General features: G+C 52.5%; 2 protein-coding genes across 2 annotated transcripts; one reads left to right on the top strand and one right to left on the bottom strand.

Moving 5' to 3' along the window:
- The first annotated feature begins 981 nt into the window (after window positions 1–981).
- On the top strand, window positions 982–12649 carry Homer3 (homer scaffold protein 3). Its single transcript, XM_031340100.1, has 10 exons — window positions 982–1162; window positions 3350–3431; window positions 3510–3666; window positions 4225–4356; window positions 7619–7726; window positions 8311–8432; window positions 9136–9292; window positions 9563–9673; window positions 9761–9847; window positions 11305–12649. The coding sequence occupies exons 2-10, from the start codon at window positions 3418–3420 to the stop codon at window positions 11494–11496; spliced, it is 1080 nt and encodes a 359-aa protein (XP_031195960.1). The 5' UTR covers window positions 982–1162; window positions 3350–3417; the 3' UTR covers window positions 11497–12649.
- Window positions 11790–20473, bottom strand: Ddx49 (DEAD-box helicase 49). Its single transcript, XM_031340099.1, has 13 exons — window positions 20318–20473; window positions 18910–19033; window positions 16328–16413; window positions 16125–16246; window positions 15373–15560; window positions 15146–15286; window positions 14508–14583; window positions 13778–13854; window positions 13544–13641; window positions 12930–13004; window positions 12330–12418; window positions 12178–12249; window positions 11790–12026 (listed from the first exon to the last, which is right to left on the bottom strand). The coding sequence occupies exons 1-13, from the start codon at window positions 20430–20432 to the stop codon at window positions 11847–11849; spliced, it is 1443 nt and encodes a 480-aa protein (XP_031195959.1). The 5' UTR covers window positions 20433–20473; the 3' UTR covers window positions 11790–11846.
- Window positions 20474–20512: the final 39 nt, after the last annotated feature.

The following is a 20512-nucleotide window of genomic DNA, read 5'->3' on the forward strand; positions in this document are numbered from 1 at the left end:
CCCGAGGGATGCTTGGCGGGCTGCTGTAGACGGAGGCAGGACTTAATCTACAGAGCTGGAGGGAGTTTGCCCGTTCCATGGGAAGACTACACTAAGAGGACACTTGGATCCCGAGACCCTGTAACAATAACCTAGTTACTCCCAGAATTTATTTTTGAAAGTCAGGGCCTCGCTATGTGGCCGTGGATGGCTCAGAACTCACTATATAGACCAGTTCAGCCTAGAATTCACAGAGATTTATTTGCCTGCCTGTTCCTTCCACGTGGGGATTAAAGGTGAATGCCACTAGGTGGGTGCCTGGATGGAGCCCAAGGCACCGATGCTTGGCGAGGGCGTTACCCACTGATTTGCTGTCCCACCCCCACTCTCCTTTGGGGAGCTGGGCTCAGGCTGTCTTCATGCTTCAGTTGCTGTGGGCCCAGGAACTTTTTCTTTTCGAAGAAGCCACCTGAAGGCTCAGGGCCACCCTGAGCGAAGGGTCGTTGTTCAGCCATTTCCCGTGTTTCTGCCTACCGCTGGGTCACTGGATCATACTCCAGGATGTCTGCTCCTGGCCCGCTACCACCCACCCACCACCCACACTTTTGTCGTCTCAACCTTCTGCCCATCAGCCCAGTGGTCTGCCCCAAGGCAGATCCGGACAGACCCTCCTTTGCCCCGCCTCCTCCACCCCTCTCTCCACCCTGCCGCCCTTGTCCCCAGCCACCTTCTGCCTTTCCCCTGCTGCTCTCCTGGGTCCCTCCCCTCTGTCCAGTACTCTGCCTGATCCTAGGCCCCTGTCCCTAATCCCTCTGGGACCAGCCCCTGACTTCATGGGCCCCTCCCCCTCCTTCAAAAGCCCCGCCCTCCCCGCTTCCTTCTGTTGCCTCCCACTGGGTCCCCCCCTTCAGGAGTTCCTCCTCTTGACCTCCTGGCGCCCTCCCCTTCCTCTGCCCTTTCACCCCGCCCAACTCCCCCCTCCAAGTCCGCCCTCCCCTTCTTGCCTCTCGGGGTCCCCTCCCTCCTCCCCGCCCTCGGTAGCTGGCCAGCAGGGGGCGCTGGGCAGAGGCGGGGCGGCGCGGGGACTGGCCGCGATGGGACCGGAGGCGGCGCAGACAAAGGCGCGGGTGGCGCGGGGCTCGCGGAGGGCGCGGGCCGGAGGCAGCAGCGACGACGACGCGGGGTGAGCCAGGCAGGGGGGACCCTAGCTTCCGAGGCACGATCAGGGAGCGAGGGGGCGCAGGAAACACTGACGGTTTCCAAAGTTGCGGACTATGAGGCGGGGCCCGGGTGCTGCGGGGTGCAAGCTGAGGGGTTGGGGTCCTGGGGTGCGGGCTAGGGTGCGAGCTCTGGTGTTGGCTGGGGGTCCGGAGCGCGGGCGCGGCTTCACCGTGCTCCCCAGCCCAGGTCCGGGTGTTGGGGACGCCGCATCGCGAGGCTCCGCCGCTTAGAAAGTTGCTGGTCAGCGGCTCCCGTAGTTGGCCTCCCGAGCTGCCCTGGAGGGAGTGGGAACTGGTGTCAAGTGGGAATCCAGCGCGGGGCTCCTGGCTCCTGGCAGGGTCCCCGCCGCACGCGATCGCGATTCTCCACCCCGCGCCGCTGCTCCGAGGCGCGTGACTACTCAGTGAGTAACTTTTCCCGATCGTGGCAAGTCCAGGCAGGAGTGGTCCGACCGGAAGGGCCTGGGTTCAGGGACCCTTTTTCCCCCAATCTCCGCCGGTCCCAATAGTGTCTCTGACTCGACACCCCCCCGGCCCCCTCCTCATGGGGACTCCGGTTTCGGACCCCGTGACAGCGACAGCAGCTTCCCAAGACAGCCAGATCCCGGGCTTTGACCTCCCCAACCCGCAGGACCCTCCTTCTCCAATCCCCTTAGGTGCAGTTTTGGGGGCGTAGGAGAATGATGGGTACAAGCATTCACAGGAGGCTGGGAAGCCCCCTTCTCCCAGTCCTATTCTCTGTTCACATGGTGTGTACAGTGGTGTGTGTGTGTGTGTGTGTGTGTGTGTGTGTGTGTGTGTGTGTGTGCGCGCGCGTGTGTGTTGAGATATGGTCCCACTCTGTAGCCCATGTTGGCTTCAAAGGCTCACCATTCGTCTTACCTCATCCTCCCCAGTGCTGGTGCCACCATACCAGGCTTTTCAGTTTTTTTCTTTTAAATAGGCTCCCTGGAGAGTCCGACTCTGAGTTATTTGGGCTAAGTGGTCTGTCTGTCTGTCTGTCTGTCTGTCTTTCTTTCTTTCTTTCCTTAAGAGTTATTTATGTATATGAGTATGAGACTGTAGCTGTCTTCAGACTCATCAGAAGAGGGCATCAGATCTCATTACAGACCGTTGTGAGCCACCATGTGGTTGCTGGGAATTGAACTCAGGATCTCTGGAAGAGCAGTCAGTACTCTTAACCAGTGAGCCATCTCTCTAGGCCCTAAGTGGTCCTTTTCTGGGAGCAGAGAGGAGTTGATTTCCCTGTTAGGTCCCTGGAAGCACTCCACTTTTACTCTCTGAGTTGGGGTATGGCCATGATGACCAGAGTGGCCTTGAACTCCTGGAATGCATGATCCAACTCCCTTGGCTTCCTGATAGATAGATAGATAGATAGATAGATAGATAGATAGATAGATAGATAGATAGATAGACAGACAGACAAACAGATAGATAGATAGACAAACAGATAGATAGATAGACAAACAGATAGATAGGATCACAGGGCCTCACCATGGATCCAGCTTTGTCCCACATTTTGATGCAAGACCCTCTGAGAGGAGAGGGGGACTGTTGGATGGGGGTGGTGGTGAATAAGATGTCTCACTCAGTTGATCCTGACCTCATGCCCAGTTCCTGTGGGGGGATACTTGCCCAGTGGCTGGTAACCTGGACAGTGAGTATAATACTTCATGCCAGCAACCAGGCTGTTCTCCAAGCCATCTTCTACCCTGGCGGTTTGGTGGCATTGTATCGCCTCTCTAGTGACACTAGAGACCTAGAGATCACTCAGTCCAGTTGTGGGGGCTTCTCCCAAAAGCAGGGCCTTTTTGGCTGTGCCTACAGCTCAGGTGGTAGAGAGCTTGTGTGGTGTGCAGTTTGCTCTGAGCTCTGTCCTCAGCACCCCATGAACCTGGAATGATAGCACAAGCTGCCGTGACAGCATTTGGGAGGTAGAGGCCAGAGGATTGGGAGTTCAAGGTCACTGTTGGCTGCAAAGTGACTTCAAGGCCAGGCTGGGCTGGGACTGAGTAAGTAGCTTGTCTGACCAGCAGCTGCTCACTGCCCAGTGCTGCTCCTTGTCTGCCTTGCTGGTTTTGGGAAGTCACCTGGAGGATCCACTTGGCCTGAGTATCCCTGGAGCTTTACTCACAACCTTCTTTCCCTAGGGGACAAACAAGTGACTCCTGTCACCCTTCTGGGTGCCCCTTAGAGGCCATCCAGCCCAGCCTGACCAATGTCCACAGCCAGGTGAGCGCCCACCCACTCTGGTCTGGCCTTGCCCCTGGGTGCCATCAGACTCCTGCAGAGCTTCTGTCCCTGCTGCAGGGAACAGCCAATCTTCAGCACCCGGGCGCACGTGTTCCAGATAGACCCCACTACAAAGCGGAACTGGATCCCCGCCGGCAAGCACGCACTTACCGTGTCCTATTTCTATGATGCAACCAGGAATGTGTACCGGATTATCAGCATCGGGGGTGCCAAGGTCTGAGCAGGGGTGTGGGGTGTACCGGATCATCAGCATTGGGGGTGCCAAGGTCTGAGCAGGGGTGTGGGGTGTACCAGATCATCAGCATCGGGGGTGCCAAGGTCTGAGCAGGGGTGTGGGGTGTACCGGATCATCAGCATCGGGGGTGCCAAGGTCTGAGCGGGGGCATGGAGGGCGTGGGGGCAGGTGTGCAGCCACCAGCCAGGCTGGGTGACTTGGGAATCAGCGATCCTTTCCAAGACCTAACATCTTCCAGAAGTAATTCAGTGGTGGATCTCCAAGAGGGCCAAGAATTCTACTGCTGCCCTTGACTGGGGTATTCTAGGCTGGGCCTCCACCCGTAAGCCTTCCGATAGCTCCTCACTGGAGGATCCTAGGTAGGGATCAACTACTAAGACAGATTCCTAGACTTGGTTTTTAATTTTTAACTCCAGCTTGTAGCCCACGGTTGGCCTTCAACTTGAATGCCCCTTCTCCAGCAGTCTGTCAGGCTGGTTGCTCATGGTGCTCATTATCACGTCTTCTGACCTGGAATCTTGCTTCCCCCACCCCTAGGCCATCATCAACAGCACAGTCACTCCCAACATGACCTTCACCAAAACCTCTCAGAAGTTCGGGCAGTGGGCAGACAGTCGAGCCAACACTGTTTACGGCCTAGGCTTTGCCTCTGAACAGCAGTTGACCCAGGTGGGCAGGGACATGGGCAGTGAGTGGCATCTGTTGTTCCTCAGGGTGGGCTGACATGGGGTAGGACTTCTTGAGTGCCCTGGGTGGTGCCATTTGCCACCTTGTTCCAACTCTGCACACCCCTCATGCCTCTTAGCAGCATTGAATGGAAGCCTGGACTGGCTAGGCACATCCCCTGCCCCGAAGCAGCACCTCTCTCCAGCTTCTGACATCACCACTTAGCAATGAGTCCATTGTCTGCTTCAGAGAGATTTGTGTGAGTTTGTATGTGCATAGGCCGTGTGTGTGCTGGTGCCTACAGAGGTCAGAAGGTGCCATTAGATCTCCTGGGGCAGAGGATACAGGCCATTGTTAAGGCACCTGACATAGGTGCTGCGAACTGAACTCACATCTTTTAGAAGCATCCTTAGCTGCTGAGACATCTCAATAGCTCCTCAAATTTGTTTCCTAAAATTTTTTTAATAAAAAAAATTACTATATTTTTAAAGATTTATTTATTTATTATATGTAAGTACACTGTAGCTGTCTTCAGACACACCAGAAGAGGGCATCAGATCCCATTACACATGGTTGTGAGCCATCATGTGGTTGCTGGGATTTGAACTCAGGGCCTTTGGAAGATCAGTCAGTGCTCTTAACTGCTGAGCCATCTCTCCAGCCCCAGTTTTGTTTTTCTTTTTCTTTTTCTTTTTTCTTTTTTTGGTTTTTTTCGAGACAGGGTTTCCCTGTAATAGCCCTGGCTGTCCTGGAACTCACTCTGTAGGCCAGGCTGGCCTCGAACTCAGAAATCCACCTGCCTCTGCCTCCCAAGTGCTGGGATTAAAGGCGTGCACCACCACCGCCCGGCTCCCAGTTTTGTTTTTCAAGAGAGGGTTTCTCTATGTAGCTTTTCGTGTCCTGGAATTCACTCTGTAGACCATGATGGCCTTGAACTCAGTTATCCACCTGCTTCTGCCTCCTGAGTGCTGGAACTAAGATTGTGTACCACCATGGCCAGCTTTTGATTTTTTTTTTTTTTTTTATTTTACGTATATAAATCTTTTGCTTCCGTATGTCTGACGTGTACTTGCATATGCATGGCCTCTGGAGGCCAGTAGGGGGCGCCAGATCCCCTGGAGCTGGAATTACAGGCAGTTGAATGCTGCAGTGGGGGTGCTAGGAACAGACCCTCCGTCCTCTGCAAGAGCAGCCAGCGCTCCTAACCACTCAGCCATCTCTCCAGCTCCCTATTACCTTTATTTTATTTTATTTTATTTTATTTTATTTTATTTTAGGGGGGGAGTGTTTCCTGACAGGTTTTTCCTGTGTTTCTCTGGCTGTCCTGAAACTTGCTTTGTAGACCAGGATGGCTTTGAACTGAGAGATATACCTGTCTGTCTCCTAAATGCTGGGATTGAAGGTCTCTGCCACCACACCTGCCTGCCTTTGTTTTTTAAGTTTTAGTCAGAGCCTCCCCGTCATCACTCTCCGAAGTCCTTCTGCCACTAGAATGCTGGCTCACAGGTGTATGCCACCACCCCTGGCTTAGTTGTTTATTTAAGGTCTCTCTGGCCTCAAGCAATCCTACCTCAGACTTCCTAGTGGCTAGAATTGGCCTTTGCCTGGTTAAAAAGTAATTCTTTCTGGGCTGGAGAGCTGGCTCTGTGATTTAGAGCACTGGCTGCTCTTGCGGAGGACCCAGGTTCAATTCCCCATGCCCACATGGTGACGCACAGCCATCTGTAACTTGTTCCAGATTTGACACCTCTGGCTTCCAGGGATGAATGTGGTGCCCAGATGTACATGCAGGAAAAACACTTGATACATGTAAAATAAAAGGTTTTAAAAAACTATTTTCTTCTTCTATTTTTCATTTTTGTGAATAGTGGGGTCTCACTATGTAGTCATGGCTGGTCTAGAACTTGCTGTGTAGACAAGGTTGGTCTCAGACTCACATCATAGCTGAGGCTAACCTTGAATTCCTAATCTGCCTGTCTGTGCCTCAGGGCTTAGATGGCAGCAGTGCACCCCAGGGTGTAGCTTAGAAACTGTGAGGGTGGGAAATGGCTCAGTAGTTAAGAGCATGTGCTGCTCTTGTTGACAATGGAGTTCGATTTCCAGCACCTACATGGTAGCTCACTACCTTCTATAACTCCATGGAGGGGAATTTGATGCCTCTGGCACTTTTATACATATGTACACACACACACACACACACACACACACACACACACACACACTTAACAGTAATAAAAATAAATTTAAAAACAAGTTTTCTTTTAAAAGTTTTTATTCTATTGATTTCTTATTTCTGGGCTGTACCTGTGTGAGTGCCTGTATGCTGTGGGAGTCAGTTCCAAGGACCAAATGTACATCCTCAGGCTCGTAGCGAGCTTATGGAACCAGCTCACTAGCCTCCTAGGTTTTTGTTTCTTTTGTTTTTTTTGGTTTTTGTTTTTGTTTTTGTTTTTTTGTTTTGTTTTGTTTTGTTTTGTTTTTGAGCCAGGTTTCACTGTGTAGCTCTGGCTGTCCTGGAATTTACTGTATAGACCATGCTGTCATCAAAGTCAGAGATCCTCCTGCCTCTGCCTCCTGACTGCTGGGATTAAAGGTGTGCACCACTGATATCTGGCTTTATTTTTTTAAATTTACTTTAAAAAAAATTTTTTTATGTGTATATATGTCATGCCTGTGTGTATGTATGTGCAGATGCACCGCAGAGGCCAGCAGGGGTCATTGGACCCCTGGGGCTGAAATCACAGGCAGTTGTGCTTTAGTTGCCTGAGGTGGTGTGTGACCCAATGTGGCTCCTCTACAACAGCAAATCTGCTCTCCTAACTGTAGAGCGTGGCTCCAGTCCTCACACGGTCCCTATAGTAAACAAAAATTACGTTAAAGTGAAAAGATGTATTATCATAACCGCAGAACCAGCATTAGCTGTCAGCTGACAATTTTAGAAGTAGGAATGCCAGGAGACCTGGGCTGTCCCGGCTGTGGATGTCTTTCCCTGTGTTATGACATACTGGCTGGCAGGTGTGAAGGACAGCTGGGCAACTAGCCTCAGGCTGGCCACTCAGCCCGACAGAACAGAGAGTCTCTTTCCGTGTGGCTCAGAACTTTTTGACGTCACCTCTGTAATTCGCCAAACCCCCTCCATGTGTCATCCTGACACCTGGGATGCTCACAGGGCTGACCTTCCCCAAAGGCCCCAGGGTGACGGCAGGTTCAGGCTGGGAGTGTGATGGGAGACGTGGTTCTGACTATCCCCCTGCCTCACCCCTAGTTTGCTGAGAAGTTTCAGGAGGTGAAAGAAGCTGCCAGGCTGGCTCGAGAGAAATCTCAAGATGGTGGAGAATTTACTAGTACTGCCCTGGCCCTTGCCTCTCATCAGGTAGGTGTTCCTGCACCCCATGTCTACAGCGCCCCATGAGTACCACACCCCTGAGGCAGGCATATATGCTTCTGATATCAGGGGCCATGCCTTGTGCTAGTGTCCAAGGGTGGCTGGTGGCCTTACTACATTTATGCATGTGTGCACACACATGTACACATGCCTGAGTGCACATGTGGAGCTCTGAGGACAACTGTGGGGGTCAGTTCTCTTCTTTCAGCAGGGCATCAGGCTTGGTGACCAACTCCTTTACCTAGCCCTTCCGCTGGCCCATGCCTCAGTTTTACCTGGGGGAGAGCAATTCCAAGTGTTCAGATCTCTGTTTCTATAGGTTGTTCCGATTTGGCCCTGAGGGGTTAGTAAAGACCCAGGCAGGTGGGGGACAGGATCCCCTATCCAGAGGCTCTGGGGAGCTATGGAGGGTGAGGGAAGAGACACGATGGTCATCATGGGTCAGCCAGTTCAGACGCCCTGACCTCGATATCCCATTGACTTCAGTCCTCACTTCAACCAACCTTAACTTCCTACCGTGACCTTGACTGAAGCAAATGCTCACGTGACCCAGTTCTGGCTCCCATGCACAGGTTCCTCCGAGCCCCTTGGTCAGCACCAATGGTCCAGGAGAGGAAAAGCTGTTCCGCAGCCAGAGCGCAGACGCCCCTGGCCCCACAGAGCGGGAGCGGTTGAAGAAGATGCTGTCAGAAGGGTGAGGGGTGTAGTTGGCGGAGCCTGCTTGAAGCCAGGCTGGACCTGGCGGGGGCCTACGGGGTGTCTTGTGTCCAGACTGAACTTTGGGATGGCGAGGTATGGTGTTTCTAGTGTCGGGGTCTTGAATGTCACTAAAGGGGTGTAGCTGGCACCAGGGGTGTGCTAGAGCAGGGCATCCCCAGGACAGACCATTAGGATGGTGTTTCTGGGGTTGGGAATTAAGGGGCGTGGTCAGCGGGATGGGTGTGGTCAACAAGGTGAGACCCATGGGGGGCTAGACCACTGCAGCTGGGTGGGGTTGGGGGTGTAGGAATCTGCACTGAAGGCCTGGGAGAGGAAACAGGAGGTTCCCGCCTCGTTTGGAAAAGGAAGCTGCACTTTCCTCATCGTTTGCATCATCTCCTTGACCGTGGCTCTGACCACCCACCCTCGCCCCAATCTGTGGCTCTCATGGCAATCTAGAGGGCAGGAATAGGCTTTCGGAGGTAGCCCAGAACTCATTATATATAGCTTAGGCTGACATCGTTCCTAAGGGAATCCTCCTGTCTCAGCCTCTCATGAACCACAACTCCACATGTGGTTCATGGTCCCACTCTCTGGCTTAGTGTTGCCTTGGCCCCGTTCTTAGTCCAGGATGCCCTCCACCATGGTCAGGGCCTATCCTGACCGTGCACACCCCCAGCTAAGTGTCTTCCCTGCAGCTCTGTAGGGGAGGTCCAGTGGGAGACCGAGTTCTTCGCGCTTCAGGACAGCAACCAGAGGCTGGCAGGGGCCCTTCGAGAGGCCAACGCGGCCGCCACTCAGTGGAGGCAGCAGCTAGAGGTCCAGCGCGCAGAGGCTGAACACTTGCGGCAGCGGGTGAGGACCCCTGCACCCCCACATCCCTTCTACTCAACAGTCCCCAGAGGTCCCATTTCTTTCTTTTTTTTTTTCTTTTTACTTTTGGTTTTTCGAGACAGGGTTTCTCTGTATAGCCCTGGCTGTCCAGGAACTCACTCTATAAACCAGGCTGGACTCGCTGGGATTAAAGGCGTGTGCCACCACCGCCCGACTGAGGTCCCATTTCTTGCTGTAAAATGACTTGAATGTCCCAGAGGGTGGTAGGACCACTGAGCTGCATGTGTGCAGGTGGCAGAGCTGGAGGCCCAGGTGGCTGCAGAGCCCGTCCGGGCAGGAGAGAAAGAAGCAACCAGCCAGTCGGTGGAGCAGCTGGAGGCTCGGGTGCAGACCAAGGACCAGGTGAGCCAGGGGCAAGCTCAGGGATCCTCCTTACTCTCCCGGAGAACCCAGGGCCTCTGAGCACACCTGGGACACCTTCTTCTCTAGGAGATCCAGACTTTGAAGAACCAGAGCACTGGCCCACGAGAGGCTCCCGACACCGCCGAGCGGGAGGAGACACAGCAGCAAGTTCAGGTTGGCTGCAGGACCTCAGCTGTAAGAGTGGCCCCTGGGGTAGAACAGGTCCCATGTGCCTGTGAGTGGGATAGGGCTGTCTACTTAAAGTAGCTAAGCAACCTCATACCTAGTCTTCCCACATCTGAGCAGTCTAAGGTCCCAGGGAAACTTCCAGAGACCTCAGCCAAGAGTACCTGGAGCATCTCCAGGAATCCCCCTGGGGAGATGACCCTATTGTCCTCCAGGGTGGGAGCAGATTGTGCAAAGGCCCAAGCCCTCAGGATCGGTGGCCCTCCTGGGCACAGTGCTATATTCTCAGGGAGAGAACCTACAGGAAGGCTGTTCTATGCATTTGTATGTCACCCAGGTAACATCCATCATGGGTTTTTGTGTGGAGTGTATGTGTATACACACATCCCATGTGGATGCATGTATGTATGGAGGTCAGAGCTGGAGGTGCTGTCTTCCTCAGTTTCTTCCGGCCCCACCCATTGAGACTATCTTACTGAGCTCAGAATGGCTGGGTGCTGGGTCAGTGAGCAGTGGGGACCTGCTCTCCCATCCTTGAAGGTACAGCTGCTAGCAGTGCCTGGGGCCTCAGACTGTGTGTGGTTAAGAGATAACTGAACTTCGGGCCCCTCAGGCCACCATCTCTTTAGTTCCACTGCCCACTTTATTAAAAGCTCTTGGCTTGAGAGCATGCCGTCTGGATGCAGACCCTCCTCTTACCATGTGGCTACTGGGGACTAAAACTTCATCTTAGGGCTTTTGTTTTCATTCTCTAGCAGCAGCTGACCTGGGACTCCAGAGATCCTCTTGCCTCAGCTGGGGTTAAAGGCCTGTGAGACATCTGGTGCACCTAGTTTTAAGATTTAGTTACGTGTGCAGCATCACACACCAGTGCTGCTCCCTCAGGGTCCAGCGGGGCTGGGCCTGGAGCTGGAGCTCCATGTTTGAGTTGCCTTGTGGATGCTTTAAAGTGAATTCGGGACTTCTGGAGAAGTTCATACTATTAACCACTGACCCACCTCTACAGTCCATCTTGATTTTAGAAACAGGGTCTCTTCCTAGCCTGGGGACACTTAAGTTGGCCAGTATGCTTCAGGAATCCTGCCTGTTTCCCTGGCAGTGGGATTACAAATGCTTGCCAGCCATGCTTTTTTTTTTTTTTTTTTTTTTTTTTTTTTTTGGTTTTTTCAAGACAGGGTTTCTCTGTGTAGCCTTGGCTATCCTGGAACTCACTCTGTAGACCAGGCTGGCCTTGAACTCAGAAATCTGCCTGCCACTGTCTCCCAATTGCTGGGATTAAAGGCATGAGCCACCACCGCAACCAGCCATGCTTTTTAAGTAGCTATCGAGTTTCAAACTCAGTACTTCACACTTTCATGGCACTTTATCAACCCCGAGAGTCATGGACCACATCAGACAGGACTGGCAACCAGAGCTTCAACCCTAGCCCCTTCCTCTCCCTGTAGGACCTGGAGACTCGGAATGCAGAGCTGGAGCAGCAGCTGCGGGCAATGGAGTGCAACCTGGAGGAGGCGAGGGCCGAACGGGAGCGCGCACGGGCAGAGGTGGGCCGGGCTGCGCAGCTGCTGGATGTGCGGCTGTTTGAGCTCAGTGAGCTGCGCGAGGGCCTGGCACGCCTAGCAGAGGCAGCACCTTAGTCTGCCCTGGAGGGTCTGTGGCCTCAAGGCGCCCTGGCGGGTACCAGGGGACCCCAGCTGTCTCTAAGCTTTGCACTATGTAGAGTTTTCTAGAATTCTTGGGCGGTGTTTCTGCCCAGGATACATTTCTACGTGTGGCGTTGCTGGCACCTGCTGTCCCTGGCTGCTGCTGCCCTGTGCCCCACGGACACTGTGAGGGACGGCTGCACTAGTCATCCCATGGAGTAACAGAGGCTTTGGGGTCCTGAGGCCTGAAGGCTCCGTACTCATCCTGTCCCATTCTCAAGCTGGACTGAGAGGTTCAAAGAGTATTTACTCAAGTCAGGGGCCACCTGCAGCAGGTTTACAGCTCACTCCTGAGCCTCAGCCTCGGCTGGCTCTTGGGGCCGAGGTCTGGGAGGACGTGATTGTCGGCCAGTGCTCCCCGCTTTCTGCCGTCGAAGCGTCTGCCCCACTTTCTCCTTGAAGCGCCGGTTCTGTTGCTTGATCTTGGCCAGCTCAGCTTTGCGTTTGGCCTCTAGGTCGGGGTCCTGCGGAAGGGAGCTGAGATTGTAACTGGGCAGCTTCCCAGGGACCGGCTCCCCCGCCCCCACCCGTCCGTCCCCAGGTCCCACCCACCCTTACTGGCCACACTCTCATGCCTGCCCCTGCACACCCATCCCTCCCCACACTAGCATCTACCTTCCCCTCCAGGATCATCTGTTTCCGCTTGTTGATCTCTTTCTTTTCATCAAAATGCGAAGCCTCCAGTTTCTAGGGGTAAGGAGGGGAACAGGTCAGGTCAGGCCCAGGGCAGGGAGTCTTGCCCTACCTGACAGGCTGGCCACACTCACAATTTCGCACTCCCTTCGGACCACGTTGACCTGTGTGAGGATTTGCAGGACCTCGGCCTCCTCTACTGCCAGCTCCGCCAGCTGCTGCTCTGCAGGGACAGCGAATGCTGCGTTGGACTGGGAGCGCAACTGGCCCTCCTCACCCCTATCCCTGGATGTCTGGATCCAACCAAAATAAGCAAAATGCTGCCAAGCTTGGCAGCACATGCTTGTCATCACAGCACTGGGAGGTAGAAGCAGGGGGATCACTCATTCCAGCTGAGTTCCAGGCAAGAACCTGTCTCAAATTAATGAATGAATAAATGAATGAACAAAGTAAATGAAGTGAGATCTGGGTGCCTGTGAGCCCAGTCTTCCAGGCCACTGTGGGTTAAACTTCAAGAGGCCTGTCTTGGTGGCTGTTTAAGGTAAGCTATAGGGCATGCCTGAGAGCTCACGTCCTTGTCAACCTCCAAACCACACATGGACCTTCAGGGTTAGTGTCCTGTGTGCAGGATGCATTTTCAGGGTGAGGACCGGAATAGAGATCCCAGGGTAGCTAGGGAAGGGAATTTATCTCCCAGACTTGGACAGAATCCACCCTGGACCCTACCCACTTACTGATCTGGTCCTCAATGGCATGCAACAGGTGGATGTCATACTGCGTCACCAGTGTGATGGCCTGTCCCTGCCTCCCTGTGGGGATGGACACATCTGTTATAGAACCTGGGACCCATCAAAAGGCTTGTCCCAGCTGGACAGCTCCAGGAACCTCCTCAGAGACAGAAGTCAATGGGGAGCAGGTCTGCTAAGCTGGCCTTTATGAGGGCTGGCTGGCAGCAAGCTGCGTTCCCCTTTCCTACTCTACTGCCCTTTCTTCAGTGGTGACCATGCTGAAGCAGACCGTCCGCTGATGGTGCTATGACCCACCGCAGCCAGATTCTCACTGCTTATTATTTGTTAAGGCAGGGTCAGAATTCCCCAAACCCACAGGGGCAGGATGGCAGGTCAGTCTGGCTCCAGCAATCCTGTCTTTCCTGGTTGTAGGCATGAGGGAATATTAAAGCAGATGCCTCCCTGGTCCCTGGGTTAGTATCCCAGTGAGGCATCAGGCTGGGGACATAAACCAGGGCACTGGCAAGGTAATCCCACTGAGTCTTGCCTTCTGGATGACAGACCCAATTCTCCGGTGTCTGTCACTGCACCTGAAACTTCCCGTACTTGGCTCTGCTCACCTGCGCGGGCTGTGCGACCAACCCGATGGATGTAGATCTTGGGGAGCCCAGGGGTGTTGTGGTTGATGACCACTTGCACAGTGGGAATGTCCAGGCCCCTGGAGGTACAGTAGAGCACTCAGCTGGAGTCCATGTAGGGAAACCAAGGCTTTAAACTCAGCTTCCCCATGCCCAGCTTCCTGGTCTCACCACTTGGGCCATAGGAAGAAATGGCCCTGCAGTGGGCTGACTCACCTCGAGGCCACATCAGTGGCAATAAGAATCCGATAGATGCTGGACTTGAATTTGGCCAGGGCCGCAAAGCGCTCTTTCTGTGCCATATGCGAAGAAAGGTTTATGAGCAGATGGAGCATGCCTGGGAGCAGGGCAGAGACCAGACCAGGGAGGAAGGTGGTCCCAAAGCCAAAGGGAACAATAAGATGGAGTGGGAAAGGGGAGGGAAATGTCTTCTTTTGTGGGTTTTTTTCTTTGGGGGGGGGGGGTACTGTGTTGGATGTGCTAACACACACCTTTAATCCCAGCACTTGAGGACAGCCTGGTCTACATAGAAAGCTCCAAGACAAACAAGGCTACATAGAGAGACCCTGTCTTGAAGTACCAAAGATAAAACAAAGCAAAACCAAACAAAACAAAAAATCAAAACAATAAACTCCCCAAAACAACAAAAAACAAAACAAAACAAAACAATCCCACCAAAACTAAAGATAAGGTCTCCATTAGCCTAAACTGGACAAGGCTGGCCTTGAACCTCCTCACCTCCTGAGTGCAGTATTCGGACCACTATGCCCAGTTAATAGGGTTAGGGATGGAGCCCAGGGTCTCATACATGCTAGGCAAGCATTCTCTCAACCAAACCACAACCCTCTAAAACTGAACAACACAGCACTCTAGGACTGAGCCACATTCTCAGTCTCTGAATTGTGATATTTGAGATCACAGAGAGGCTGTGGCCATGGCCCATCACCTGCTTCATCATGGAGTGCAGTGCCACTGTGGGGAAGTTGAACTTTCGAAGCATCATACAAAGGATCTGGCAGGTCCTGGTGAAGAAGCGGGTGGGTGTGAGCGCCCAGCACATCAAGACATCACCCGAGTGGCCAAGGAGTTGTAGGGAGGGATGCTCAGTCTGCTGCCTATGAGCCTCTCAAAGCCAGAACCAACAAGAAGCAGCCATGATCACGGTACTCTAACTTCCAAAATAGAGCTATCCGGTTGCTGATTCCTGCTGTGGCTGATAGCTGCTCTAGGCCAACATTCCCTCTCGTATGGGTGGTCAGAGGCCCTCTCATCTGTCTTCTACACTACCTGATTCCTGCTGTGGCTGATGGCTGCTCTAGGCCAACATTCCCTCTCCTATGGGTGGACAGAGGCCCTCTCATCTGCCTTCTACACTGACTCAAGGTAAAACAGCCAAGAGCTCTTATTTTTGTTTTGTCTGAGTCAGGGTCTCACTTTGTAGCCCTGGCTGGCCTGGAAGAGCTCTGCATGCTTGGGTACTGCAATCACACAGCAGTACCCCTAGGCCTAGACCAGTTTCACCTTACACAAGGGAAGGTGCACCAGAGCCTCCAGCACAGGGGACAGCCAGAGCCTGTCACTCACTTGCAGGTATTGGTGAAGATGATGATGGAGCAGTCCTCCAGCTGGTCCTGGAAGGTCTGGACCAGGTGAACCAGGTAGGCATCCTTCACCTTCTCCGGCACCAACAGGTAGCGCTGGTCAAGCTGCTCCACTGTGCGAACCCTGGAGGCGGAAGGGGAGAGGACCCTACCCTCAGTTTCTTCTGCTTCAACTCTTGGGTAACCCTCACCCACAGCTACAGAACTCACGTGGCCTGTGCCTCCCAAAAGAAGGGCTCGTTGGTGGCCAGGCTCTGTAGCTCCCTGAGTGTGTCAGTCAGTGTGGCGCTGAACAGCAGGGTTTGCCTGCGTGCTGGCAGGGCTGCCAGAATGGTCTCCAGGTCTGTGGTGAAATCCGTGCAACCTTGCTCCAGCAGCCGGTCGGCCTCATCCATCACCTGCAGCAGGAGAGGAGGCTGGACAACTGCAAGATCTTCAACCTGGGAGCTGCACATGCTCAATAAAAGCCCCCAGCACAGCCCACCTGCCTTTCAGACACTGTCCTCAGCCTGAGGTCCAGGTCACCTACTATGCAAGACTCCAGCAGGTCCTCTAGGACAGCACACCTACATGCCTTGTCTCTACTGGGCTTTTTGTTCTGTATGGCATGGGGTCTTGCTGTATAGTATTGACTGTCCTGGAACTGTGTTGACTAGGCTGGCTTCGAACTCATAGAGATCCTTCTGCCTCTGTATTCCCAAGTGCTGGGATGGAAGGTGAGCACACCCAGCTGGCCATTGTCTCTATTTCTATCTAGTCCTTTGCTCAATCATCTGGGAAGCCAATGTCAGGAACGGATGCCAGCTGAGCATAGTCGTGCACATGCACACACATCTCCAGGACAGCTAGAGCTACACAGAGAGACCCCTGTTTTGTGTCACACAGAACAGCAGAGGAGAGCAGAGAAAACTGATACAAGGTGCCCAGCCCAGTCTCTAGCCTCAGGAGCACAGCTGGCTCACCAGGAACTGGATTTTCTTCATGTTGAAAGTGTTGGAACTGCGCAGGTGGTCAGCCAGGCGCCCAGGGGTGGCAATCACCACGTGTGGCTTCCGAGAGAGCTCCAGCGCTTGCGCCACCATGTCTGAAGTGGAGGGAGAGGGGAGACTGAGTGGGGGGATGAGCAGGAACCCCAAGGTCCACCCCAGCCTCTCAGCCCCCATACCCATGCCGCCAACGATGATACAGTCCTTCAGCCCCAGAGGCTTCCCCAGCACCCGGAACTGCTCAGCAATCTGGTAGGCCAGCTCTCTGTGGGTGACACAAGCCAGTCAGATCAGTGGGTGCTTGTGCCTACTTCTCATCCCCTCTCCTTCCTCCAGGCTCCTCCTGGCCTCCACTTGCCTAATGTTGATGGCCTCCTCAAAATCAATTCTAGGGAGACTGGCAATGTGTCTTAGCAGGCAAAATACAAGCTCACATTTGGTTCCACCCCCAGCATCCACACAGTGGAAGGAAAGCCCTAACTCCTTCGGCTGGTCCTCTGACCTCCATGTGAGCACAGTATATGTATATGAATACATACAGCAAACAAGCATCTAAGGACAGACTGTTAGAGGCTGAGGTGTGAGGACCTGAGTTCAGTGCTCAGCATCTCTGTAAAAAGCTCGGTGCTCAGCAGCCATAGCTCTAACCTCAGTGGGGGTGAGGAAAGGCACTGAGGCAGAAGGATTGCAAGCATCCTACAATTAATGAGGCAGAGAGAGATCATGTCTCAAAAAATAAGATGGAGGTGGCTGGGTGTTGGTGGTGCATACCTTTAGTCCCAGCACTCAGGAGGCAGGCTCTAAGAGTTTATTCTCTGCTGTAATTGTCGTCTCCAAGGCCTACTACCTGTCTGCTGACCTAGGCCTAGTCCTGGAAGCTTCTAGCCTCTGTACAATCTTACCTAGACCTAGAGCGTTTTCAGCCTCTGAGGCTCACTGCTGAGTAAGCTCACCCTTCCTAGTTCTCCCTAACCTTTGGCTGATTCAACTCAGCTGATCGGCTCTAACTCCTCTCCATACTGACTGATTCAAACTGGCTTTTATCTCTCTGCTTCTCCTGAATTGTCCTGCTTGGCCTCATACTAATTCTGACAATCTGTTCTAATCTTCTGGCTCCTTCTGATTCTTTGGCTCGCTGTGTCTTCACCTGTGTCTAGTTGTTCTCTCTGCAACCCACCTCTGTACAACTGTCCCAAGAAAACTGCCTCCTCCTTTTCTCTGCACCTGCCCTCATGTAGCTTCCCTTCCCTCTTCTCTTGAGAGTTGGGCATGTGCTATTCTGTCAAATCTTTCTCTGGTTCATCACTTTGTCTGCCACTCAATTAGATATCACTTTCAAACATGGGTACTTCCTTCTACAATCTAACTTTACCTTCATTTTTTGGGATTAAGGTATGTACTAAGGGTGTGTCTGTATTCTAGACAGTGGGATTAAAGATATGTGCTAAGGCTGAGCCACACCACAAGGAGATAAGTAAATAACACAATCTTAGGGTTCACAGTGTGATCAAATATCCTGCAACAGCAGACAGATCTTGTGAATTTGAGGCCAGCTTGGTCCACAGAGTGAGTTCCAGGAGAGCCATAGCTACACATAGAAACCCTGTCTAGAAAATCCAAAAGGAAGCCGGGCAGTAGTGGCGCACGCCTTTAATCCCAGCACTTGGGAGGCAGAGGCAGACGGATTTCTGAGTTCGGAGCCAGCCTGGTCTCCTGAGTTCCACAGAGAAACCCTGTCTCAAAACAAATAAACAACAACAAAAAAGAAAATCCAAAAGGAAATAAATAAATATAAGATGGGGGTGGAGAGACAGCTCAGCAGTTGAGACCTCTTCCAGAGGTCCTGAATTTAATTCCCAGCACTCGCATGGCGGCTCACAACTGTCTCTAACAGGACTCAATGCCCTCTTCTCTCTGTGGCATATAAATAATCAAACCTTTGGCAGGGTGTGGTGGCACCCATCTTTAATCCCAACACTCAGGAGGTTGAGGCAGGAGGATCTCTGTGAGTCAGTGCCAGCCTGGTCTACAGAGGGGGCTCCAGGACAGACAGGCTATACAGTGAGTCCCCTAGGGGGTGAGTAGTGGGGGAAAGGAGTTTTAAAAAAAAGCCAATGGTTCAGAGAAAGTCACTGCTCTGCAGAAGTCCTCATGTATTTAGAGATATATGTTATAGACATAAATATACCTTTAAATAAAATATGTTGGGGAGAAACGGAGGATGCCCGATGTTAACCCCCGGCCCACATGTAAACACTATCACAATCTCCCCTTCTGAGTGATATGTGAGACCCATATTCAAGGTGCTCTGACAGCATCCTTCCTGTCCCCTGGCCTCTCCTTATGCACAACGGAACCTATACACCTACAATATCTTTTAAACACATTTATTACATTTCCTTATTTATGTGGTGCTCCGGTGGAGGTCAGAGGTCGTCAATCTGTGGAAGTCACTTCTTTCCTTCCATCCTGAGGGTGAGTCCCCGGGGACTGAACTTAGGTCATCAGGCTTGTAGGCAAACACCTCTGCCTGCTTAAGCAATCTTACTGGCCCAAGAATATCATTTTGTTTCCCTAGCCGTTAGCTCCCTCCTGAGTCCTAGGAACATTTCACACACACACCATTAGTCCTGATTGATTCTGCATCCCTACAAGAGAAGAGTGATTCTTATCCCATTTCACACAAGAGGAAAATGCAGCTTGGAAAGATCAGGGCACTTGGTTCAAGAAAGCACATGTGGGTGGTGTACTGGAGGCTCACCTGGTAGGTGTCAGAGCCAAGCAGAAAATTCCATAAGGGTCCTCAGACAGCTTCTGCAAGATGGGAAGTACAAAGGCTGCTGTCTTGCCACTTCCTGTTTTCGCACAGCCCAAGCAGTCCCGACCTGGGCAGATGGCAAAGCAGCATCAATAGAGAGCAAGGGCCATGCAGATTGGTATTCTGGGCATTCACTCATTAGTGTAAGAAATAGATGGGTATGGTCTACTTTTAGTATAAGGTGCGCTTACAGTTCATTAGAGTTACGGGTGAGTAGGAGGCACTGGGTCCTGCTCTCCCCTGGTTGGTGGCTGGCACCCACATGTCTTAGAATTCTAGGACTTGGAGAGTTACAGGTGGTCTGCTATGTGACTGAGCCCATGATTAGAAAAGGGGGTCAGCTTCAAGGCCCAACCTATTCATTAGATAAGACTTGGGGCCCCAATGGACCAATGGGATGGGGAACTTGGGAAGGGAACAAGCCCTGCAGGTCTATGGAAGAAAAAGGTCAGGGATTTCCCAGATTTGGGGAAAGGCTTCAAAAACTTGCTTGAAGCTGGGCAGTGGTGGCGCACGCCTTTAGTCCCAGCACTTGAGAGGTAAAGGCAGGAGGATTTCTGAGTTCGAGGCCAGTCTGGTCTACAGAGTGAGTTCCAGTGCAGCCAGGGCTACACAGAGAAAGACTGTCTCAAAACAAAACAAAAAAAAAACAAAAAACAAAACAAACAAACAGAACAAAACCCCCAAACCAAAAAAAAACCCAACCAAACAAACAAACTTGCTCGAAATCACCACACCAGTTATTTTTGCCTTTTCTCTATGCTGGCACCCCTTTCTGCAGAACGGAATATTAAAAATTGTTTCATTTTCACTAGTTCCTGGAACATGTTATTATCTAATTTTCAACAAGTATTATGATTGCTTGTTTGAAACAAATTTTCAAGTAGCCCAGTCTGGTCTACAACTTGCTACATAGCTGAGGGTTACCTTGAACTCCTGATCCTCCTGCTTCCACCTGCTCAGTATTGAGATGACAGAGAGTCACCACGTCTGGTTCCAAGGATGCCTCTTTAATGGTAAAAGTGAATTGGGCCGAAGAGTACCGACACAGACACGAGCCTGGATTTTTATCTGGAGTTTGACGGCTTCTGTTTCTGTTTGCTACGTCAAAGCCAGATCTACCTTTTTTTTTTCCCTAGTGCCACGTTTTAGTCATTCACCGATATCTCCCTATGCTCGGGTACTACGAAAATTTAAGAGGTGCCAATGCACAAGAGTCAGTTGCAGCCTAAATGCCAATGCGGCGGGTCAGGGTCCCCGAAACACCCAATGCTGCCCTGATTCGTGGGACCCAAGTGGGGCTAAGGAAGAGGGGACAAAGAAAGGCATTAAAAGAAAGGCGAGGACTCACCTTCCAGAATGGCCGGGATGCATCCAAGCTGCACCGGCGTGGGCTGCTTCAACCCCAGTTGTCGACACTGCTCTACCAGCCACGACGACAGCCCAAGCTCAGCGAACCCCGCCATGCTCGAGACCAGCGCAGAGAACCTAGAAATGAATACTTCCGGCGCGTGGATGTGACGTTACGAACACATTGGCGGATGAA

Source organism: Mastomys coucha, unplaced genomic scaffold (assembly GCF_008632895.1).
Source record: "Mastomys coucha isolate ucsf_1 unplaced genomic scaffold, UCSF_Mcou_1 pScaffold22, whole genome shotgun sequence".
NCBI lineage: Eukaryota > Metazoa > Chordata > Mammalia > Rodentia > Muridae > Mastomys > Mastomys coucha.